Source organism: Camelus dromedarius, chromosome 6, assembly GCF_036321535.1.
Source record: "Camelus dromedarius isolate mCamDro1 chromosome 6, mCamDro1.pat, whole genome shotgun sequence".
Taxonomy (NCBI): Eukaryota; Metazoa; Chordata; class Mammalia; order Artiodactyla; family Camelidae; genus Camelus; species Camelus dromedarius.
Window position 1 is genome coordinate 5,549,034 of NC_087441.1, and position 23,390 is coordinate 5,572,423.

At 41.4% G+C, this 23,390-nt stretch overlaps 1 protein-coding gene across 3 annotated transcripts in view; it reads left to right on the forward strand.

Annotated features, from left to right (window-relative positions):
• PRKN (parkin RBR E3 ubiquitin protein ligase) overlaps positions 1 to 23,390 on the forward strand; it is a 1,163,915-nt gene that overhangs the window by 358,644 nt on the left and 781,881 nt on the right. For all 3 annotated transcript variants that reach the window (XM_031456655.2, XM_031456658.2, XM_031456656.2), the window contains exon 3: positions 12,190 to 12,418. In XM_031456655.2, the coding sequence (XP_031312515.2) occupies positions 12,190 to 12,418 (229 nt within the window). The remainder of the gene's footprint in view (positions 1 to 12,189; positions 12,419 to 23,390) is intronic.

Below are 23,390 nucleotides of genomic sequence, written 5' to 3' on the forward strand. Positions count from 1 at the left end.
TTTTACATTTTTTTCTATCAGATTTTTGAACTTTGCTTTCTGTTTTCCAGAGTTCTGTATCTGTGTCCTAAGTTGAAAACATTTTCTTGCAATTTTTCGTCTTTCTTTGTCTGTGGTGTGTCTTCCCATGAAATAGTATTTTAAAAAAATGTGTTGTAGTAAAATTCATTAATAGTTCACTGCAGCATGATTTTGAGTCATAGTTTTAAATGCTGTTCCATAAAGAATGCATTCATATTTGCTTCTAGGTCTTACAGTATGGTGATATATATATAAAAATACGATATATAATACATATTATATAATTATATAAATGTGAAAAAATATATATACACACACGTATATATACGTGCATGGAAATTTATTTTGGTGTATGGTATCAACACCGACCCAGTGTTATCTTTTTCCAAATGACTGTCCATTAATGAGAAGTCTGTCTTCTCCAAATAATTCGAAATTCCATCTTCAGCCTCCATCAAACACTGATTGAGCATGTTTCTGGACTTCTTGTTTTGCTGCATTAATCAAGCCTCTGTTCGTGTTCCTGTGTCGCAGGGTTGAAAACAGAGACTCCATGTTATACTTAATGTCTCCTATGGCTGCACCTCTCATTGCTCTTCTTTAAAGAACTCCTCTGGATATTCTTGCTCGTTTATTTTTCTATATGAACTTTAGAATCAATTTATCTAAATTCAAGAAAAAAGACCCAACACACTGGTACGGGGGGGAGTCACATTAGTTCGTTTTAATGACTACTTTGCTCACCATTTTATCTAAAAATAATAGCACAGAGCTTGTTAAATAATTGATGCTCAAAAACCATGGACCATTACATGCCAGTCCTGCCTGTAGTTATTACAGAATTACACATGTTGCCTCTTTAACCACTTTCATAATTTATATCTAGCAATATGTTCACTTTGCAGTCTCTGAACAAGTATTTAAGAGACAACAAATTCTCCATAAGGCGTTCCGACTTAAAAACCAGCATGCCAGTTTGTACCACGTGGACATGCACATGCCTATCCGTACACATACGTACACACGTGTGTATACAGGCGTGTGTGTGAATAGATGTGTGCGTGTGTGCACGTATAGTTTCCACATATGTCACTGGCCTCAGAGCTATGGATGTTTATCCACTTACTGTTTTCTTTCTGCACAAACTACTTTTAACATGTTTTCATTCGAAAGCCTGAGTGTCCTACAGGTTATTCCACATTGTCTTAACAGTCTGTCCTAGGTTCCCCCCACATCTTACAGAAACTTGATAAAATCAATATATTGAAAAAAATTAATTATATTTACCAAATCATGCCCTTATTTCAGACTCTTTCCACCTGAAGCCAGGACCAAATCAGCATCCTTGTGTGTGTGCTGGTCTCCTTGTCCCTCTTTCTTTTGAGCGTGGTGTATTTCAAAAGAGCTAGTGTGCTAGATAATAAAACCAGAAAAAGAGTAGAGTTATTCACTGTCTTCACTTGTCTCTCCTTGGCTTCATTTTGTGCTCCTCCACACATTTTATAGGTTTTTACAAAACAGCTCAACACAAACAAGGTTTGCAGGTATCACATGCCTTTGGGCACACACAAGTATTGCTGTTTGTATATTAATCCTGGGATCTGCCCTGTAAAGTATAATTAATGCCACACTTGATATTGGTGGTCTGTGGATGTCGGACACAAACACACTGGCTAGATGCTGTCGCTCTCTCAGCATTGTACAGAGTTGTCTTTTACAGTCGATGTAACCTGTTAGAGAAGCCTACAGGGCAGATTAAATCTTTTCCCTGCCCACCTCTGACTAAACTCATTCTCCTTCACAGGCTTTGGTGCTAGTTTGACCTTATGTCTTCCTGGGTGGTTCTGGGAGTGTGGACCTGAGCACAGAGAGCATCCGTTGTTCTTTTACACTCCTTAGGACCCCTCCGCCTGCATGGGTTGGGGCATCCTTGTCTTGTCCCGTGGCTCTCGGGGACACCTAGTGGCCACTGGGGCAGAGGCTGAGGACGGTGCAAGTCTTGAGTACAGGCTGCCTGTGTGCCCAGAATGGAGGGTTCTATGTGGGTGAAGAAAGGCTGGGACTCAGAGACCAGGGGTCAAACGCCAGTCCAGCCCTGGACCTTGGTGGAGATTCTCAACTTGACTGCATGCTGAACCTCAGGAGGAGGTGATTCAACGCGCAGATTGCCAGGACTCACCCCTGCAGATTCGAATTCTGTGGGTCCAGGGTGAGATGTGAAAATCTGTTCTTTTCCTTGGCACCTCTGGTGATTTTTATGCAGATTTTGATCTGGATAGAAGCCCACCTGCTTAGAAACTTCTGTGTAATCTTGGCTAATTCATTTAGTCTTCCTGAACTCTAAGTGACTTTGTTAAAATCCTAGAGAAAGGGTTGGTGAAAGTATTAGGCCAAGTTAAATGTATTGGTGACAGGGATCTGTGAACAGTTGATGTTTTGTCACACAAATATTCATTATCATTCTGGCTCGGCCGCTTTAGTAGTTACATATGACCTTTGACAATTTAATGTCTCTGTGTTTCAGTTACCCCATCTATAAAATGAGGATATTAATAGTATGCTGTCGTCATGACATTGTGCAGAGCGAAATGAAAAACTACTGAGAACAGTGCCTAGCATGTAGATAATTCATAAAATGGTGGATACCATTTCCATTATGATTATTTTGTTATGTCCTTCAAAATTTACTTTTGAGCATTTACTCTGTGCCATGAACAGGCAGCCCTGAGTAGGGTGACCATATGATTTGCATTTCAGCCTGGGAGACTCTGATGATTGAAGGAGAGCTATCATCACATCGGGATAGGAGGCATAAACTTAGTGATCCTGGGTAGGGCAGGTGCACGTCCCCTAATCAGAACGAATCGCGGATGAGAAGGTTTGTGGAGGGGGCTGCTACCAGCAGCTCTCCTGCTACCCCTTAAGGACCTCAGAGTCTCCTCTAAATAAATGTTGAAAAAAATACGTAGGGGTTACTGGCTTCATGGGGTGCCAAATTGGGATCCCTGCTGGGCAGCCCCACATGTATCTGACTCTGCATGAAGGTATCCTGCTCCCAGCCATAGAGAATTCCGGCTTTTCTTCTTCCTTAGGTCTCTCAACTGTAATTTTGCACAACCTGGTCCCTTTGTCCAGAATCCCTTTTCCTCATTTATGAGTTTCCTAGGGGAGTTATAACCAAGGATCACGAACATGGTGACCTAAAACACATGTTTATCGTCTGTCACTCAGAGTTCTGGAGGTCAGAAGTTTGAAATCAAGGTGTCGGCAAGGTCGTGCTTCCTCTGGAGTCTCTAGGGAAGAGCCTTTCCTTGCACCTCCAGCTGCTGGTGGCTCTTAGCATCCCCTGGCTGGTGGCACATCACTTCAATCTCTGCGTCCATTTTCACGTGAAGTTTTCGTCTGCATGTCTTCGTGTCCTCTCTTCATCTTATGAAGACACCAGTTATTGGATTTAGGGTGGGCCCTAAAGCCAGGGTGATGTCCTCTTGAGATCCTTCACTAGTTACATCTACAAAGACCCTCCTTCCAAAATAAGTTTGTATTCTGAGGTTCTTGATGGACATGGGTTTTTAGGCAGACACTGTTCAACCCACCAGACTTCCTTTGGTTGCAAGAAAACTAACATGGAAGAGAGGTTAGTGTCTTCTTTTAAATCAAGGCGCTATGCTGGGCCCAGGCTTCCTGCAGTCTTGCCTTTGTCTTGATCTGTTGAGATGGTGAGTCCAGATTCCCTCAGAAACTCACTCATCCACGGACTCCTCTCTTGCCTTTCCTCTCTCTCTCCCAGAGCGGAGAAAGTGTCTTGAGTAACATAGCTGTAAGTAAAATGTGTTATCTTTAAATCTATGACCTGATCTGTCAGGTGTGGGTTTTCATTAGCTTTTATTAGAAAGGAACACAAAATGCTGGCTCCAGGCTTCGAGGCGTTTTCTCATAGCCCTCAAGGTTTTAATATCCACGGTGGATTTGGGTAAGTTTCCTCAATTGATTTATCCCAGGGGAAGGCTGAATGGGCCTCTGCTGAGCTTTTGTTCTCTCCTTACATGCTGAGAACATTTATACTATGAAAATGTTAAAAAAAAAACAACAAAAAACCCAGTCAACAATTATAAAGGAAATTATTCATAGATAAGTTCCGTTAGAAAAATTCAGAAAAGTATTTTTGTCAAAGATGGTATGTATCTGTTATCGCACAGACACCTGTCCCATTTGCCTGCAGGTGACTGCAGCCCCTGGAGCAGCATCGCACTCACCTGAAAAAGCTGTGGCCCTCAGGCGTGTACTTCCAATGGCCTTTTGACCTTAACACATTGTTTCTCTCGATTAAATGATTACAAGAAAGAATTAGTTAAAAGCAACTGCTGAAACAGAGGGAATGAATAAATACCATTTGTCCTTTCTTGTAGTCAGCTGACAGGAGTTTTGAAGTATGTCCCCATCTGCACAGACTTTCAATGCCCTCCTACCAGCCAGCGTCTGGAGGGCCGTTCGAGCAGGCCTCTGCTTAGCGGACAGTGTGGAAGAGGGTAGCGGCCTCGTGTTTCATGGATCCTGAGTAAAAGACTTGTTGCACACGACGTAAGATACCCGGATTATGAAACAGGCGCTGACACGAACAACCGTGTGTTGTATTTATATCTAAAACTTACACTTGAGGCTGGAAACAAGGAATTTACAGCCAAGGTGTGCCACTCTCTCTCTCTGTGTCAGTTGTTTAAGTAAATAAGTAGGAATGCCTGTCAGCTCTCATTTCTCCCTAGCCTTGGAGAGCCTGACTAAATGTTTTCTTTCCCCTGTGGACTCACTCAAGCTCCAGCCTGGGCCCAAGGGACACGCAAGGCCTGGGATTTACTGAATGAGCCCCGGTGAGGACGAGGGTGCTCGGCTACATTGTCTTACGTGGCAGCGTGGCATCTTCTTAATTTCGGGGGAAACTTTTAATATTTAAGAGCAAGTTGTTCCTGATTATGTTTCTCCCCTTGGAAGTCTACACTCATCTCTTTTCTTACAGCCCTGTGTTAGGTGTGTGACTGGATGAGGAAATGTCTGCGGCTTCTCTTGAGAGAGATTTTTGGTTTGTTTTTCTTGAGTTTTGTGTGTGTGTTTGTGTTTTGAGGGGAGTGATCTAATTTAAAGTAGTCGGTAATTCAGAAATACCACTCCGGCTTTCCACTGATTCCAGATAAGCATTTCCTTTGTTGTCTAATAGTTTGTTTTAAAAACATGAAATAAAATAAACTTACTCTATTCCAGCGGGCTATGGCAACCTTGAAGCCATCGAGGTGTCCCCCTGTGCCGAGCTGGTTAGTTCCTAGTTCCACAGTGACCAGCACTGGGCTGTACCCAAGCCCGGGGCACATCTGGTTCTTTTTAGTTCTGAATGGACAGGGAGAGGGGCACGTACCTGTGTGTTCACCCAAGAGAAACTGTGGATTAAAAATGCAGCAGGAGAGAGAGGGGGGTAAAAGGGAAGGAAGAGGGAGGACTTGGGGAGTGGATGGAGAAAGACAAGGAAGGGAAGGGGAGTGGAGATCATCCCTGGACCGTCACATCCTTTGAGAAAGTGGAGTTATCAGAGCGACGAAGAGAAGAAAACCAGAAACAGAAAGGGGGAGCAGAACAGTGGCAGCTGATTTTTGGGACCTCGCAAGGAACGGGCCCTCAAACAGGGTCTAAAAATATTTGTACCCTTACAGGGTTTTCTTTTTTTCAGCTTACTTGTTGTTTTTCATTTTGTTGTTTGTTTTTGGAAGTGGCTCCCGTGCTGCAAGACCTCTTTTCCGCACACTGCAGCACAGTCCCTTTGGTGATACAGGTGTTCTTGCGGAGCTGGGGAAACTGAGAGCGCAGTGAGAGACAGAGGTGGAGCGCGAGATGGCAGTCTGGGATGACGGGTTGGCTCCTTCATGTTTTTCTCCTTAGAGCTGAATTGTTTGGAGGTGAAACACCTTAGGGGAAGGACGTAATTATGGTCACCATTCAAGGTTCCCATTTTTGTCATGTATGTTTGTTACCCTCAACACCGCCCCCCACCAGGAAGTCTATAAATCTTTACAATGACTTGTAAAAACTGAATTTAATTCTGTTGAACAAAATCCATAAATATTTTTAATTATTTATAATAATGTATCATAACTAGTAATAAAATAAAATTTAGAGAAATGACACTGGTGGGGCATTTCTTGCAAAGCTTGTGATGTAAAACGTAAGTTTACCTTGGTTTTAATGGGCAGAGGACTGATTACCTGTTATCTTTTGTATGTAGGGAGGGGCGGGCACGGATGAATGGAATCCCAGAGCGCACCTGCACAACAGCACTAACCTCCTCACAGTAAATCACCAGCTGCCTGGCTGACGCGCAGCAAAGTCTATTGATCCTTGCTTTGTCTCTCCTCCGCCCCCCAAGCCGAGCTCCTTCTGTGCAGGTCCTAATGAGCAGTGAAGGAGTCCCAGGCCTGCGGTGGGAGGGACGTGGAGGGTGACATGGTTCAGACCCACACTGGCTAATTAGTGTGGGGCTAATTGACCTTTCCCAGTAATTGTGTTACTTGGCCTTTGGCAACCAGAGAGGGCCTTTCAGTATCTCTGTGTCGCTTAATATCTTTGATTATAATGAAAACTAGCCATAAGAAATGTGAAATAAATTCAAAGCACGAATCACAAAGTATCTGTCTTTTAAAAGACTCTCTTTTTTAAAACGAAAGATCAAGTTGAAGAAACAGTTTTTATTCTCATCCAGTTACTATGAATTGGCATTTAGTGTCCATTTTCAACTACAGAGGGGAATGCGTGTGTAAGAGAAAGAAGTCGGGGGAACAGTTCCCTTTTGGTTACTTTGACTCACTGAACATCTTAAGCTTAAGTTGTTTTTAACTACAGTATCTCATTTTTAGCAATAACCATACGAAACATTTCTTAACCGGTACATTTTAAAACACCTTTGAATACCTTCCTAAGTAAGTGCTATTTTGTCTTTCTTTGACATAGGAAATGTATTATTAAGAACCCTGCTGGGCTGACACAGACATCTGTCAGAAGTTCCTTTTAGAAGAAACAAATAATGAACAGTCTGAATTTTTAACAACCAGAAAAAAAAAAAAGAAAGAAAAGAAAAGAAAATTTAAGCTGTGTTACTGTGTTAAAAAGTGTTTCTTCAGAACTGTCTGAGCTCCTTCATGCCAATAATTTTTAAAATTAAAATCTGATAACATCATTCACTATGGAATTAGGAAGTATTTTATCTGATAATTCTTGGCTAATTATATTATTGTTTTTCTGGGGGTAAAAACTGTGTGCTAATAAAAATTTAAATGAAAATCCGAGATTTTCAGGCCTTAAAATATAAAGTTAGGACACGATAGGAAATATGACAACCTTCTGACTGAAACAATTTTAGTTCTAACCACAATGTATGATCAAAAGGAGTTTGTCAGACTTGGGGAGAACTAAAATGAGTGAAAAATACTGAAGATAGTGAAGGTAGCCTGGTCTAGTTTAAAGACCACAGAAACCAGTACAGTAAGTAAGTACACTGATGAATGTAAATAAACTCACTGGAGGTCTGTCCAACATGTAGCCTTGTGTCATGAACTCAGAGGTGGAAAAGTCTGGAGTGGCATCCTTGAATGAGCATTAATTAGCCTTAGAACATGGGCTTCAGAGCTGACTCTTTCATTTCCTAATTACGTGTGACGTTCGGGGAGCTCACTAAAACCCCTGAAATGTTGCCTCGCCTCTGAAATGGCAGCAGTAACAGGCCTGTGCTTCACAGGATCATTCAGCCATTCAACAAACCCAAGTGGAGTGTGTCCTGTGACCAGGTCACTTTAGTAGATACTGTAGATGCAACATTAGGAAGATTCAGTATCTTTTCTGGAAGGTGGAACTGTGTCGCGACGAAGGAAAACACATACAGACTCGGCGCAGCCCCATGTGGCAAGTGCTGCCTTCTCGGGGCTCTGGCATCCGGAGGCAGCCACTTAGAAACAGCCACCGCTGCACCAGCCTTTGGGGGCCGCCAGCCTTGTCGCCAAGCCACCCTTGCCCTCTTCTCTGTACTTGGCATGATTTGACCGATGCTTCCGTGAGAGGCATTGGTTCTTACCGTCATTGTCTCGTCGTGCTGGTCGTCCTGTTCAGTTTTGCTTTTTACCAGACCCCCCCAAACTTCCGCCTGACACCTCCAGGCTGTCCCAGTCCCAGTGGCTGTCTTCTCTGCTTTTTAACACACCTGGCTCTTCTCCTAATCATCCCTTTGTCCCTGGAGTGGATGCATTGCAGCTTCCAAACCCGCTCTTCACCATGGCTCCAACAGACTTGCCCTCCTCTGCCTGTCCCACTCGCTTCCTCTCAGCAGCCACGTCATGGAAACAAAGATAAATAAGGCATTGTTTTTACCCTGAAGAAGCTTAAAATCATGTTGGAGAACTCTGCTTTCTTCCAGTGAAAATGACCTCCTAAAGCTAAGGGGTTATTTATATACCAAGAGAATGAAATATTATTTTGGAGTATAGAATGGCTAGACAACTAAACTTCATCCAACTTATTGTTCATGGGACGTGTTATTAACGTGGCTTTGAACTGAACCAGAGTGATGGCGCAGTTGCACCATCTGGTAAAGGGACTGCTTCCGAGACCAACACCGTTTTCTATGAGAACGTCAGAGAATTAAGCAATTAATGGTCTCTGAACCATGGATGGAGACGGAGGGAAATATGGTCTATAAATATCACTGTAACTACTGAAATCTGCTCGGGGTCTTCCTATTCCCCTTTGCAGCTCTACTCTGAACAGTACAAAAGTCTGGATTTGAAAGGAAAAGCTCAGTTTTTGGATTTCTTCCATATTTGTCAAATTTTAGCAGCCTCTGAGAATTTGCTCAGGTTTTTCATGTGTTTCCTGGCATCTGAGCATATAAGGATTTTTGGTATCAATTTTTAGTTTACAGAAAGCTGGAAAGTTACCAGAGTAACTGTCACGTTTACAGATTCTGCTTATTCCACCTTCTTTGTACATTTTCAAATAGGATTGTGTGAGTGGAACAGCCAAGTAGGATTCTGGGGCTTTGTTGATGTACAAGATAAGTACCCGTCCTCTTTTGTTTTCAAAACTTGTAAATGATGATAGTGATTCTAACAACTGTGTGTTGAATTATCACCGCAGACTGGGTCTGCACTGTGTGTATTTCCTTACGTCTTCAGAGCATTTGTTAAAGTTGATAATATTATTGCTAAAGACAGATGTAAAAACTGAAGCTTATGGAGGGAAAATAATTTGCCAAAAATCACACAGGTGATAAGCTCTGTCTGTTTGGCTTTAAATTCCATAGTCTCTCTTCCACAGTCTTCTGGTTCCCCAAGGAGCACTTTAGGTATTGCTTTTATAGCTATGTACTTGTTCATTCATTCATTCTTATTTCCTTTCAGTCACTTATCTTTTCAATTCACAGATGTATTTTCTACATTTACTAGGTTCAAAGTGCTGTGAGAGGCATTCTGGTAAATAGAAGGAGAAGTATGACCCAGTCGCTGCTCTCAAGGGTTCCTAAATTAAGTTGGAAGATCAGATACAGACACCAACACTCACACTCTGGCAGGCAAAAGTTACTGGGATTCTGATGAGAGAGAAAGGCATTACTTTTTTCTGGAGGGACCATATGAAGCACATAAGTGCTGAACGTGGAGAGGGGAATTTTATCTGACTGAATTGTTGAGCTTCCTAGAAAAGAGCACAGTACGGGCGAAAGCCTCACGATGCGGCAGGATGCGGGTTCTCAGCTGTTTCTCCTTACCGCAAAGCTCGCGTCCTCACGTGCTCACTCTTGGGTGAGCTCAGATCTTGACGCTGGTTTGTTTGATGTGACTTAGGCTAAAGGCTATGTGCAGTCCCTAGAGGGCTGAACTCTGAGGCGACGATAAATGATGGTAGAAAGTCTATTAGTCTGATTAGAATGGAAAATAGAGTGTTGTTAGTGATTACTGCTTAAGGAACAACCACAAAAATCTCAGTGCCGTACATTAGTACGTTAGCAAGTGTCTCTTTCTCATGCATTTTCAGGTCAGCTGGGGGTCTGCAGCCCCAGCCTGTAATGGGCTAGAAGGCTCTGCTCGAGCTGCGGGTGGGGCTGTGCTTGGTCCTCTCTGGGGCTTGGGCTCGAGTCTATGCCGTGTGTCAGCTGAGAGAAGGACACTTCCAGGGGTGCTCCGCTGACGGCCGGGGCAGCGGTGCAGATGAACCTTAGGGCCTGGTTCAGTCATGTCTCCTCATGTCCTGTTAGCTGAAGCTGATTGCATGGCTGGGCCCCAAATCAGGGGCAGCAGGGAGATGAGAGTGATTTTTTTTTTAATTGAAGTGTAGTTAGTTACAACGTGTCAGTTTCTGGTGTACAGCATCATGTTTTAATCATACATATACATACATATATTTGTTTTCATATTCTTTTTCATTAAAGGTTATTACCAGATATTGAATATAGTTCCCTGTGCAACACAGAAGAAATTTGTTTTTTTATCTTTTTTTATATATAGTGGTTAACTTTTATAAATCTCAAACTCCCAAATTTATCTCTTCCCACCCCCATCCCCCTGTAATCATAAGATTGTTTACTGCGTCTGTGAGTCTGTTTCTGTTTTGTAGATGAGTTAGTGTCCTCTTTTTTCTTTTATTTATTTATTTTTTAGATTCCACATATGAGTGATCATGGTATTTTTCTTTCTTTGTGGCTTACTGAGTGAATATTTTTGAATAATATAATCTACCATATATACAATGAAAGAGAGAGAAAGAAGGTAAAAATCATGACAGTTGGTCTAGAAAGGAGAAAAGTCTAAAAGCACTTGAAAAGATAGTAAGCAGTAAGATTATATGTAACAAATAACAGTAAGAGACTTTAGAAAGATTATGCAGCACGAAGCATAAATGCTAGTACACAGTGGATGCAGGGAGGGCCTGGAGGTGAGGGAGTCAGCACAAACTCTCGTAGTGATGAAAGCCTGGAATGGAGCGGTGACAGCTGGGAAGTGAAGGACCTGAAGATATGAAGAGCATTTCTGAGTCAGAATCAGTTACGCCTGGCACCTTGCTGGGTGTAACAGCAGGGAGGAGGGTCCAAGCTGTGACTCTGTCGAAGCCCTTAGAGAATATAGGAGAATAGCCAGAGGTCTAGGAGGGCGGGGGAGGCTTGACACTTGGATGATATGGGGGATGGTGATGCTTTGACAGAAATAGGAAAGTCAGGTCGGGGCAGGCTGAGGGGACAGAGAGTGACACCGAGTGACCACTGCTGAGCAGGAGCAGTTCTGGAAGGGCTGGGAAGCCCAGGGACAGGCAGCAGGAGGAGAAAGCATGTTAATGTGACAGAGGTCCGGGGCAGGGACCCAGGAAGAGGGGGAAGTGGGACTTGATTTTAGGTGTCTAGTTTGTGTCCTAGCAAATGATCCGATGTCTAACTTTAATTCTACTACATGTTAAAGTCTCCTGTTCATACGCATTGATAGACAGATGCAGCACATTTTTATAGATGTCCACTGGCTTTAAGTCTGAGGCTGGACGGAACAATGAACAATCCTGGGGTGGCATTGGTACCCTCTCCTCTGGCTTCACTGGCCTGGCAGTGTGATTGCTGATGACCTCGGGGGTGTATGTGGGTCTTCTGTAAACCTGTTTATTACAAATTCTAGAGAAAAATGCCTCATAATTGGTAATAACCAACTCTCTTTGCTTTTTAAAACAGAATTAAGTGCCACTATTTAAAATTGTTAATTATAAGGATGTATACTTTCTGGGTAAATCAGTTTTAAAAGCATATTACTTTTCAGCGTGCTTACATAATCAGTGTGATGCATGCTGCTTTCCCGTTAGAGCTCACGTCCCTGTGAGTATGACTTAGGTTCTCTTCTGCTGGTGTGCGCCATCCAGCCCCACATCTCAGTTGCCGGGCCCAGTTCAGCGTTCCTGTGTAACACGCACGTGTGTAAGTGCTGGGCCCTGCTGCAGGGTGAGGGCGCCTGTCCTGGCCACTGTCCTCCATGTTCCATGACTGCGTGCAGACATCAGACAGAGTCGGATTGTAGACTCTTCTGCCCACTGCAGAACTGAAGACAAGTTCAGCCACGCCGGGCATCTCAGTGCTTGCTCTTTCTGTGTTTTTGTTTCACTCTCACACAGAGCTGTGACCTGGATCAGCAGAGCATCGTTCACATGGTGTTGAGACCGCAGAGAAACGGCCAAGAAAGGAGCACAGCTGGAGGGGACAGCCCACGATATGCTGCGGGGGGCTCTGAGAGCTTGACTCGCGTGGACCTCAGCAGCTCCGTCCTCCCCACTGACTCGGTGGGCCTGGCTGTTATTCTGAAGGACGACAACGAGGACGGTGCCCCACCAGCTGGAAGGCCAGGTAACTGTGATGACTCTGTCTGCGGCTAGTAAAGTGTTTTGTGTGGTGAAGTCTCGGGGAGAATGGTCAGTGTGTGTGTGTGTTTAGCGCATGACAAGTTCTAGCTCATTGGAAGGAGAGTGCTTGAGTGTAAAATCTGAGGTGACACATTTAATAAGTACAATGAAACAGGGTTTTCATGTGAAGAATGAGCATGAGAGGTGGGGAAGGTGCCTGGGCCATGGTGGTTATATTTTGGGTGTTTTTTTTTTTTTTTTGGAGGCGGTGGGGTGATGGAGTCATGTGATATGTGACTAGGGTCAAAATATGTGATTAAGGTACATCTATGTGCCTCTCAACTTTCACCTTTCTTTCTTTCTTTCTTTTTCTTATTTTCTTAGAAAATATGTTTTGGTTGATTATGTTTCTGATAATATAGAGAAATTTTAAAAGGAGAAAGAGAACTTCAAAAGGATTTAGTGACTTGCTGGTTCTAGGAAACAAATGACAGTGTCAGTAAAAATATCCTTTGTGTGGAAGAATTCTTTCTTTGCTACAGTCCGTTTCAAAAATGTTTTTCTTTGGCAAGAGTGGCGATCCCTTCACTATTTTGACAATATTAGTGTATTTCCCTTAGTCTTTTATTCTCCAGTCGGAATAGTCAAAGGTAGAGCAGTATTGTTTCTGTGTGACAGAAAACACAAAATAACGACAATGACTTTACAAGGTGGAAGTTTGGTTCTCTTCCATATACAATAAGAGGAGACATAGACAGTCCTGGGCTAGTGTGACCTTCACGGTGTCAGAGAATTCTAGAACCAGCACGATGGAGGCCTCCTGCTAAAATTACTGAATAAAAGTTTAATTAATTTAAAAAATTATGGATGAGATTAAAAAAAAGATATAAAAAGGAGATTTTCCAGGGACAAGTGAAGAAGTAGGAACAAAACAGCTGTTTTTAAATAAACAACCTGTAAAAATAGACAAAAGACCTGAATAGACACCTCACTGAAGAAGATGTAAGGATGGCAAAGGACCAAATGAACAGATGTTCAGTATCCTATGTCATTAGGGAATTACAAATTAAAAAAAAAATGAGATACTACTACACACCTATTAGAATGGCTAAAATCCAAATCACTGACGACAGCAACCGTTGGCTGGGATGTGGAAGATGTCAGCGCTCATTCTTGCTGGTGGGAGTGGAAAATGGTGCAGCCACTTTGGAAGAAAGTTTGACAGTTTCTCACTAAACTAAACACCCTCTCACCGAACAATCCAGCAATTGTGCTTTTTGGTGTTTATTCCAGTGAGTTGGAAATGTACGTCCACACAGTGATCTGCACACAGGTATTTGCAGCAGCTTTATTCATAATTGCCAAAATTTGGTAGCAAGCAAGATGTTCTTCAATAGGTGAATAGGTAAACTGCTGTGTCCAGACAATAGTGCTAAAAAGAGATACGTTATCCGGCCATGGAGGAAACGATGGAGGAAACGCAAACGCACGCTCCTGCTTGAAAGAGTCACGCTGAGGAGCCTGCACGCTGTGTGAGTCCAACCACACGGCATTCTGGGAAGGAGGCAGCTATGGAGACAGCAAAAATATCAGCGGTTGCTAGGAGTTTACAGGGCTGAATAGTCAGTACAGAGGGTGTTTAGGACAGAGGAGCTATTCTGTGTGATACTGTGGTGGCTACAGTCATTATAAAACCCTTAGAATATAAAACAGCAAAGGTGAACCCTAGTGTGAGGGTCATAACCATGTGTCAGTGTAGGTTTATTGGTTGGAACAAGTGCCCTGCTCTGGTGAGGGATGTTGCTAGTGGGGCAGGCTGGTGTGTGGTGGGGAAGGACTCTGTATTTTTGGCTCAGTTTTGCTGTGAACCTAAAATTCTAAGAATTAAAGTCAGTTAAAAATAAATTAAACTGCTTTTAAGACTTGAGTCCTGGCTACATACTATAGATACATCACAATTATTAGAGAATATGTTCTTCTCAGCAATTTTTTGCCAGTGGTTGAATGTTGTATAAGATGAAAATTGTTCTGGGATTATAAATGAGTTAGCACCTGCCAAACGCAAATCAGTGATGGAAGCCTCCTAATGGAAGAAAGTGATAAGCTTCAGACAACTCTCATTTTATCCCAAAATCAAGTCTCATGTACTCTGAAGACGTGTCTTATACCTGCTAATGACTTTGAGCCAGAGGGTGTGCATTTCCTGGTGCATCAAGCAGCTTTAAACCTTCCCTGAAATGACAACATTGTGGCAGTCATACCAGAGCAACTTAAAGTTGCTATCAGATCAAATTATTAAAATTACGTTATTCTACCAAGTACTTGATTTTTTTCTACAACATAGAAATTTTTACTATAATATGCTCTTTCAATATTATAAGTGAAAACACAAAAATGATTTTGCCAACTACAAAGTTTTTAAGGTAAGGCAAATTGTCCTGTATTCTTTTGCAAGTAGTCTGAACACTATTTCAAAAGCAGGATGAGTTGCTCCTTCCTCTTTACTGTACCTTATATATCCCGTTGGCCCTCTATATCCCTGGGTTCCACATCCATGGATTCAACGAACTGTGGATGAAAAATGTTGGAGGAAAAAAAGTCCAGAAAGTTCCAAAAAGCACAACTTAAATATGCCAATTGCCTGGCAACTATTTATGAAACATTTACATTGTATTTACAACTATTTACATAGCATTCACACTGTATTAGGTATTGTAAGTAATCTGGAGATGATTTAAAATATTTGGGAGGATAAGTGTAGGTTATATGCAAATACTATGCCATTTTATAGAGGAGACTTGAGCAACGATGGATGTTGGTGTCCAAAGGGGTTCCTGGAACCAATGCCTCATGGACATCGAGGGATGACTTCCTGCAGTGTAATTAACTACTTGTCACATTTTTGCTTTCCACTTTGGAGGTACATACGCTCATCAGATGCAAATAAGTCTCATACACTTCATGCCTTCATTGCCTGGAACATGGATGATACTGGATATATTGTCATGTTGCAAAAAGTTTTATTCAACATGTAAAATGACTCCTATGACTCTTCAGCTCTTACTCGTCACATGTGGCAGGGGAAATGGTGAATAACTGCAAGTGGACGGCCTGGTGCACCGTGCTGGGGAGGGTGTGGAGTGCCAGCAACAGTTCTCGGAAGTCAAAACTTGCTGGGGGCGGGGTTGGTTAGGGAAAAATCAACCGCTTCACCCAGAACAGTGTAAGTGTCAAGTAAACAGTTCCCTCATTTGTTGTTATCAGCCATCTTCTGAGTACTTTTTTATTATTATTGTTATTGTTATTCTGAGCACATAAAGTTTACCGCCTTAACCATTTCTAAGTGTGCAGTTAAGTAGTATTAAGGATATTCACATTGTGCAATCAATCTCCAAAACTTTTCCATTTTACAAAACTGAAACTCTGTACGTATTGAACAACTCCATTTCCCCTTCCTTGCAGCCCCTGGCTTCTGCTCTCTGTCTCTATGAATTTGACTGCCCTAGACACATAGCTGGCTTCCATTACGGCTCAGAGGACTGATGTATCAGAAAGGCGTTTGAGGCTCGGGGGGCGGCAGGAGGTTCCCGTTGTGGAGAGAGCTCTGAATTCCGGAACTTTCAGTGACCAAAAAGGGCCTTGATAAGTTTCAGGCACATCTTTCTTTTCCTGCTGGTGTTTCAGAAAGCGTTTCACAGGATGCGTTTTTTCTTAAATCCATAAGAAATATGCAGTGGAGCAGAGCTGGGAGGAGTGCCAGTGTGCCCTTCTCCGGGTGGCAGAGGACACTGAGAGGAAAACCCAGATGCCGCGTGGTGAGCAGCTGACCTCAGCGATGACCCGGGCTGGTTGGCGGGGTGAGCTTACTGCCGAAGGTGGAGAAGACAGACTGGGCTGGCCTTTTTACCCCCTGCTTCCTTCACGCCTGTTTTGGCACATCTGACTCTGTTGAAGTGACTTTGGTTTTTGTTGCTGTTGTTTCTTTTAAAACATAAGCAGTTAAAAATAAGCCTTGGGACAGTGGTGGGAAATGACAGTGCGAAAGTTGTTAAGATTCGGGGTGATACTTGCTGGGGGCCTCAGGTTGTTGCAGTTTTTATGAAGTCCCTCTGCAGAGTGATACTGGGACTAAAGGGGGAAGAGAAGTTGCGCCCTAGACTCAGTAAGGCCTGAGCTGCCTGCGTGCTCTGTTCATGCAGCGCCTCTACAGCGTGCGGTGGGCGGGTGTCCCTCTCCCGGAGGCCTCGGGACCCAGTGAGGTAGAGCGTTTACAGTTCTGCTTGTCGAGCCCCGAGGACTTTTGGAGGATGCTGAACAAGTGCCGAGATGGTAGGATTTGCGCTTGACAAGAGAGTGGGAACCCAGGCAGGATATTTCCAGCTGGCGAGGTCTGTCTTCGGACTCATAGGAGCATTCTAATTAATGCAGAGTGTGCCAGAAATGCAGGCAGGTGGCTGGGTTCCATTTTCTTGATTTGGTTAGAAAGAAGATAAAGAAAAAATTACAAATCAAGTGGTAAAAAGTTGACTGCCTTTAATACACACTTTAATAATAAAACTTTCTAAATTTTGTGAAACATTTATTGAAGGTGTGGTTTGTATGATCTGGAGCTTCCAAAAATTTTACACTTGATTCAGTTCCACCTAGGGGAATTAGCAAAAATGTCCATTTTATGAAAGAAGTTGAAACCCTCATGACAAATAAACAAACTATTGGGAAATTCTTTTTTAATTCACTTTTTAGGTGATAGCATAGAATCAAGCTCAAACTCCTATAGCTTCTAAATCTATTGAACTATAATTAATTTTCCAAAGGATACACCTGAACCTCTGTAATATCTTAGAAGTTCTTCCTCAGTCCTCAAAGATTAAATTAAATTTACTGCCTTTGGTGTTAGAGGTGTGTTATTACACTCTGATTCTTTGAAAGTGAATGCCCTGTCTTCTCTGTGTATGATAATTAAACAAACCTGAATATTCAGTCCATCAGTGTAGCTGTAATTCACTTGGGGATCAAATGGCCAGTTGTTTGTCTAGTGGATTAAATGAAAATCCCTTGAGCCTGGAATACTTTTTATATCCTAAGTGTTTACCACAGTGCCTGTTTCTTGGTAGGCCCTTAATAAATATTTGTTGTTGCTGGAAAATGCTATAGGAAAAAGTGACAGGCGTTTGTTTCTAGTCCTTGGGCCAGTGCACCGTATCCCAGGGTGTGATGTGTCTGTGACACTGATACTCAGCTCAGGGGCGAAGACCCAGGCTGGCTGAGCTGCGTCCAGGCTCTGCTGCTTTCCAGCCCTGTGACTTGGACGGTCTACCTTTTGTTGCTTAAAGTATGATCTGTGGACCAGCGGCATCAGCATCACTTGGGAGTTTGTCAGAAATGCAGGACCTAGGGCCCCATCCCAGACTTCCTGTATCCGAAACTGCCTTTGAATAAGGTCCTCAGGTGAATCATGCACCTGTGAAAAAGCACTGATTTTCTTAACACGCCAGGCCTCAGTTTCCTCATTTACAACATAGAGATAATGAATCACCCACCTCACAGAGCTGACTCCAGCTGCCCTGACCAGAGCTCGCACCAAGGCCTGGCGTATGTGGAACTTAACACCTTTTAGCCATTTCGTTATTCTTTCCTTTTCCAGCTCACACGATCAAAAGGCTTAATGTTGGGCCTGACTCTAAACTCAGTCTAAGTTCATAGATCCAGGGCTACCTGCATTAATTCATTACAAGAACAGAGGATAGAGTCCCCATTCCCTATTCCGGAAACTTCCTACTCATAAGACTGCCTTCTTTCAGCTTACTCTGGTTTTGAAGGGCTTTTGTTTTATTTTATTTTACTTTACTTTATTTCATTTAATTTGTTTATTTATTTGTAAATGTTGTCACTCCCACCGTATATTTAGGAGCAGATTAGAACAGTGGGTGTTCCAGGACAATGAGGGCCACCATCAAGGACAAGACTGCTGCTGGCTGTTTTCCTGGAATTGTATGTTTCCATTGCCCTGGAGCCCTAAACATGTATGGGGTTGTTGGCTTCCCCCCACATTCTATTAGGCAATATACTACTCCTTTTAGAATGCCCCATCAGAAAATACAATTAATTGTTGGCTTGTCATGATCTGTTTGGTCACTGGGAACCACATGGACAATAGGAAGTTTCAAAAAGGCAAAAAAAAAAAAAAAAAAAAAAGATGAAGCTGTTATAATTTTTTTCCTACTCAAACTTGCTCAAAAGTCCCTTTGGCTCCAGTATTTTGAAAGAGCAGATTAGCTGGGGACTGATCACAGATGTGAACCACAGGGAATTTTATCCACTTGGCCCTGACAACCAGCGATGGATGAGAGCAGAATAGGGACAAGTAAGTGTTGGGCTTAATGATGCAGACGGAGCTTAGGTCCTAAGTGAGCAAGAGACGGCACACACGGACTCAGATTTGATCGACTGGGCACATGTTTCAGACCAGAGTCAGTGCATGAAACAACACACCGGGAGCTGAATGCTGCTGCTGTGTCTCTCTGATGTTTACGTGAACCTAATACGTGGATCCCTACGTGGGTCTAAAAGTATTTATCCTTACGCAACTGCAAGAAAAAGATGTGTATGCATCTTCACCATGTCCTGCCTTTCGAAGACAAGATGCTTTTCACTAACCTGCTGACAAACTGAGGCAAACATTTTAACCTAGAGATGTGGCTTAAGCAAGTGTGACTTGCCAGTCTTCACAGATTGCTGCCATTTTCTGCATAATTTCTCTATTGTCACAAAGGATGTAAAGACATAGCTTAGTGAGTGATTCTTCTGCCTGAGGAGATTTATAAAAGCTGCTTGTTATGTGGATTTCTGATGCCAATATAAGCATTTTGATGATAAAAAAGTCAGCTGAACACTTTGATTTTTGGGCTGATGGCTGTGATGACACCTTTCTTTAAAAATTGTTGAATCATCTGATAATATTATTTTACTGGATTAACTCTTTCAGAGTGACATGACTGAAATTCTGGTGGTGTCTCATATATTTAACAAGTAAATACACTCCTAGGGAAAGACAGACCAAGAGTACCAGGGACTAGAATTTTCCCTTAGGTAGTGAGGCAACATAATTCAAATTAACCATATAGGATTTCCCTTAATGAAGATGAAAAAGATTGTATCTATCTATTACTAAGTATTTATGTTTTAATTAATACTTCTGGCGTAGCTGCCATGTTTCACGTGTCCACTTGCTCCGGTAAAGTATAACCATAGCTTTAATTCCTTGGCTTAGTCCAGTCTCTTTATGGCAGTGAGGAATACTGTGTCTCCATAAAACACAGCACATCTTCAGTGATGCTCACTCAGGGCTGTTGTCTGATCACACATTTCTACAACTGGCTACTTATTATAGAAAAACAGGTTAGAACTTTTTGTAATCTTTCATTGACAGAGCAATCCAGTATTTTTCAGACTTGCTATTTTTCTAGCTTCTTGTCAAGTTATCATTTTCATAGGTATCTTCCTTTTTGGCAAATAATTGTTCTTGCTTGTATGAGGAAAGAATAAGTTTGCCCTTTTAACACAGTTAATTTAATAGATTTACTGTGTACATCGTGACAGCAGACATCAGAGTGGCTCACTTAGGCTGTTCAAGCCCCCTCAGGAAGTGAACCTCACGAGGCAGGATGTCATCCCGCAGGCTGTCCGCAGCGTCTAACACGGTGCTTGGCATGTAGCAGATGCTTAATAAATGTGTTAAATGAATAAAAGCAACATTGATTTATTCCTCCTTTGATGTCTCTTTGAGGCTAAGTCATGTAATTCACTCAGATCCAAGATTTTAAATTGTGGGAGAAGTTTAGATTTCTGGAGCAAGGTCCAGTTCTTTTGTCAGAGACAAACATACTTAATCATTGCAATCAACATCACAAGGTGCTCTGACTTCAGAATTCTATGCACAAACAGTTAAATGTGTTCCTAGATCCTCCACCCCACAAATACAAGGTCTAGGATGCCCCTTCCTCATTTGCTGTGATGTCACTTAGTGTCGCCGTCTTTGAATTGCAATATCCTACACATCGCTTATTTTTCCCATAAATTAAAATTCCATTTATGACAGTCCCCAGAAAATCAAATAAGAAGTTTCCTCCCCTCGTCATACTCCTTTGTACTATTTACTGTTAGCTTTAATTTTGTGTAAATTTTTCAGAGTATCAATGAAAGCCCCTTTCAGCATTTAAGTGTGTGTGTGGGAACGTGTGTAACAAAGAAATGTTAGGATTAGATTGCTGGATTAGGTACAGCGCTGGTTAATGTCTTACGGGGCAACAGCCCATTCTCTTTGGAGTTACCTGTTACACTGAGCAGGAATGGGACTCTGCTGGCCACGCACCGAACCTGTTTTCTTATGAAGGCTTTGTAGGCATTGGCTACCCGTGTAAAGTCAGTGATCACTCCTTAATAGTGTGATGAACTGAGAGTTCTTCTCAGATACGACTCTCCATGTATATCCTTTGTGACCCAATCGATTTGTTCAATTATACCCCTGTAAGATGAGAACAAATTTTTATTGAACCTACATAAATAACTATGTAGCTGTGAAAAGTAAGGAGATTCAATATAATTATTTGTTTCTGATTTCTGAGGGCCAGTGAAAAACCAGAGACTATTTACAAATGTTTCAGTTGAGTAAACAAAGGCATAGTATACTAAATTAAAGGTGAGATAAATGAAGAAGGAAAAGATCTTAACATATCCATTAAAAAGAACCTTAAAAGCAACACAAAACTAGTATTCAAAACAAACAGGTATAAATAAATTTCCTTCATCAATTTAGTTATTATCATGCAATTAGTTCTTATTTTGTTGGATCTTGGGTTAGTGGTTTATTTCATGAAGAATACCTATTTCCAGACTGAAATGAGTTCTGGAATTCCTGAATCATTCCACTGGTACAGTCTGAAGGTTGTCACAGTCTGTTTTTTTGAAGTGTCAGGAGTTCAGAGCACCTGGCACAGTCTTTTCTCTGAGGCCAGAGACCGTCCTTCCATGAGGAAAACACAAGCTTGGGCCTGAGCCCTTAGGCAAGCCTCAGATGGAAGCAGAAACCAATTTCATAATAAGAAAAGGCTAGGTTGATAGTGACAGTGACCACTAATATCAGAATAGGGGGAGTGATAGTCCCCTTTGTGACATAGTCCATAACTGTTTTGTAAGGGTTTGATCCGTGTTTCCTCTGAGGACAAGATCATGTAACAAGAAGCAAGGGCTTTGACCAAACTTCATGGCCCCCTATGAAGGGTTCAATTAATGAAAGATTTATTTGAAAGATGTTTTATTCATAAACCAAATCTAGGGAAGGCTGAGAGTCTTTTCTGGCTTGACAGCTCATTCCCTGGCTCCTCCAATAATGCTGAGGTCACTGAGAAACATGAAGCCTGCCAACACAGACCCAATGATTTCTAGCACCTTTCTCCAGAGACCTTCTGAGAAATTCAAAGACTTTTCAAGTGTAAAGTATATTCTGAAATTATTGTTTTAAATGATGAAAATGAACGTTTAGACCTGATTTTTAGTAGGCAACATCAAATGAATTGTCAGAGGATATTCGATCATCGGATTAATAAAGTCCTAGCTCCTGAGAAATAATACTTAGGTTATCTATTTAATCAAAGTATTTTAAAATAATTGTACAAGATAACATGATTAAAACAAACCTCAGTTCATTCACAAGTGAGGCAACTTTGCCTTTTTAAATTATCTGTCAAAGAACATGATAAAATCAACACAAAGCAAAGATTATCCTGGTAGGATATAGAATATCCACTTCCTGGACAGATTACACAAATAAGACAAAATAATATTTTTCTGTGCTTTACTAAGTGTTTTAAGATGAATTTATCGGCTCAACAGGGAAAAAGTGTAATTCTAATTTTACATTAATATGATATTTGACAACACGCTAGGTTTTACGAGCTCATTTTTTTCCTCTTAAATTATCCTAGGAATAAATCCATCAAAACTAGGTAAGCTTTGCACTAATTTTAACACATCTTGTAACTTCTTTTTAGACTCAAGTATTATAAACAAATGCAAGTAAAATTCACTTTTCTCCAATTTTCTAAAACTTGATATATCCTCTTGTTTTGTCTTTCACTGTATTCTTTTATATGTTGAACAAACATTTTTTTTAGGGGAAAAAACTACTCTCTTCTTCCTTTAAAGAGAGAAACTCATCCCATTGCCTTAGGTAAACAGCTGTGTTTTTCTGTTGCTGTTGCTTCTAGGTTAGTCTCAACCACCTAAACTAAGTATAACTTTTAACCAAAATAGCAACTTCTGTTCTACAGAGAAACCCAGGAGGTAGGTATTGTCTGTCATACACAATAATTTTAGCAGACTAGCAAAGCTCATAACTACACATTACATAATTTTCTATAGACATAATTTTTGAATTAGCAAAAATAAAACACTCCATTAACACAAACCAAAGATGCAGCCATTCTATGTTATATAGTACTGAAGAACCACAAGTATGTAAACTGAAAATTATGCTTATTTATCAATACTTCTGTATTCAACCTTAATAGAAATGTTCCAACGATCTAAAGATTAAATAGCCTGATTTAATATTAATACAGATTTTTAAGTTATATAAGGGTCTGAGAACATATGTTTTGGCTGACACTGTAAAACATAATTAACTATAAAACATTTGCCAGAATTAAGATGCAACCTAGTCAAATGCAAGTGTATAAAAGTATATTTTTTATAAACTTAAATATCATGTAAGTATAATGTTAGATTACTTAATCAGTAAACCACTATGAGAAATACAGGCCATTCAGATTAACTACTCTCTTCATGGAAAATCAAACCCTAGCCTTTTGTAAAATATGAAATAAAAATCTTATCACATATTTGACACTGATACATCAGAGCAAAGATAAATAGCTTTTTTCTTTCTTATATCCAAATTATTGAAACAATCCAGGTGT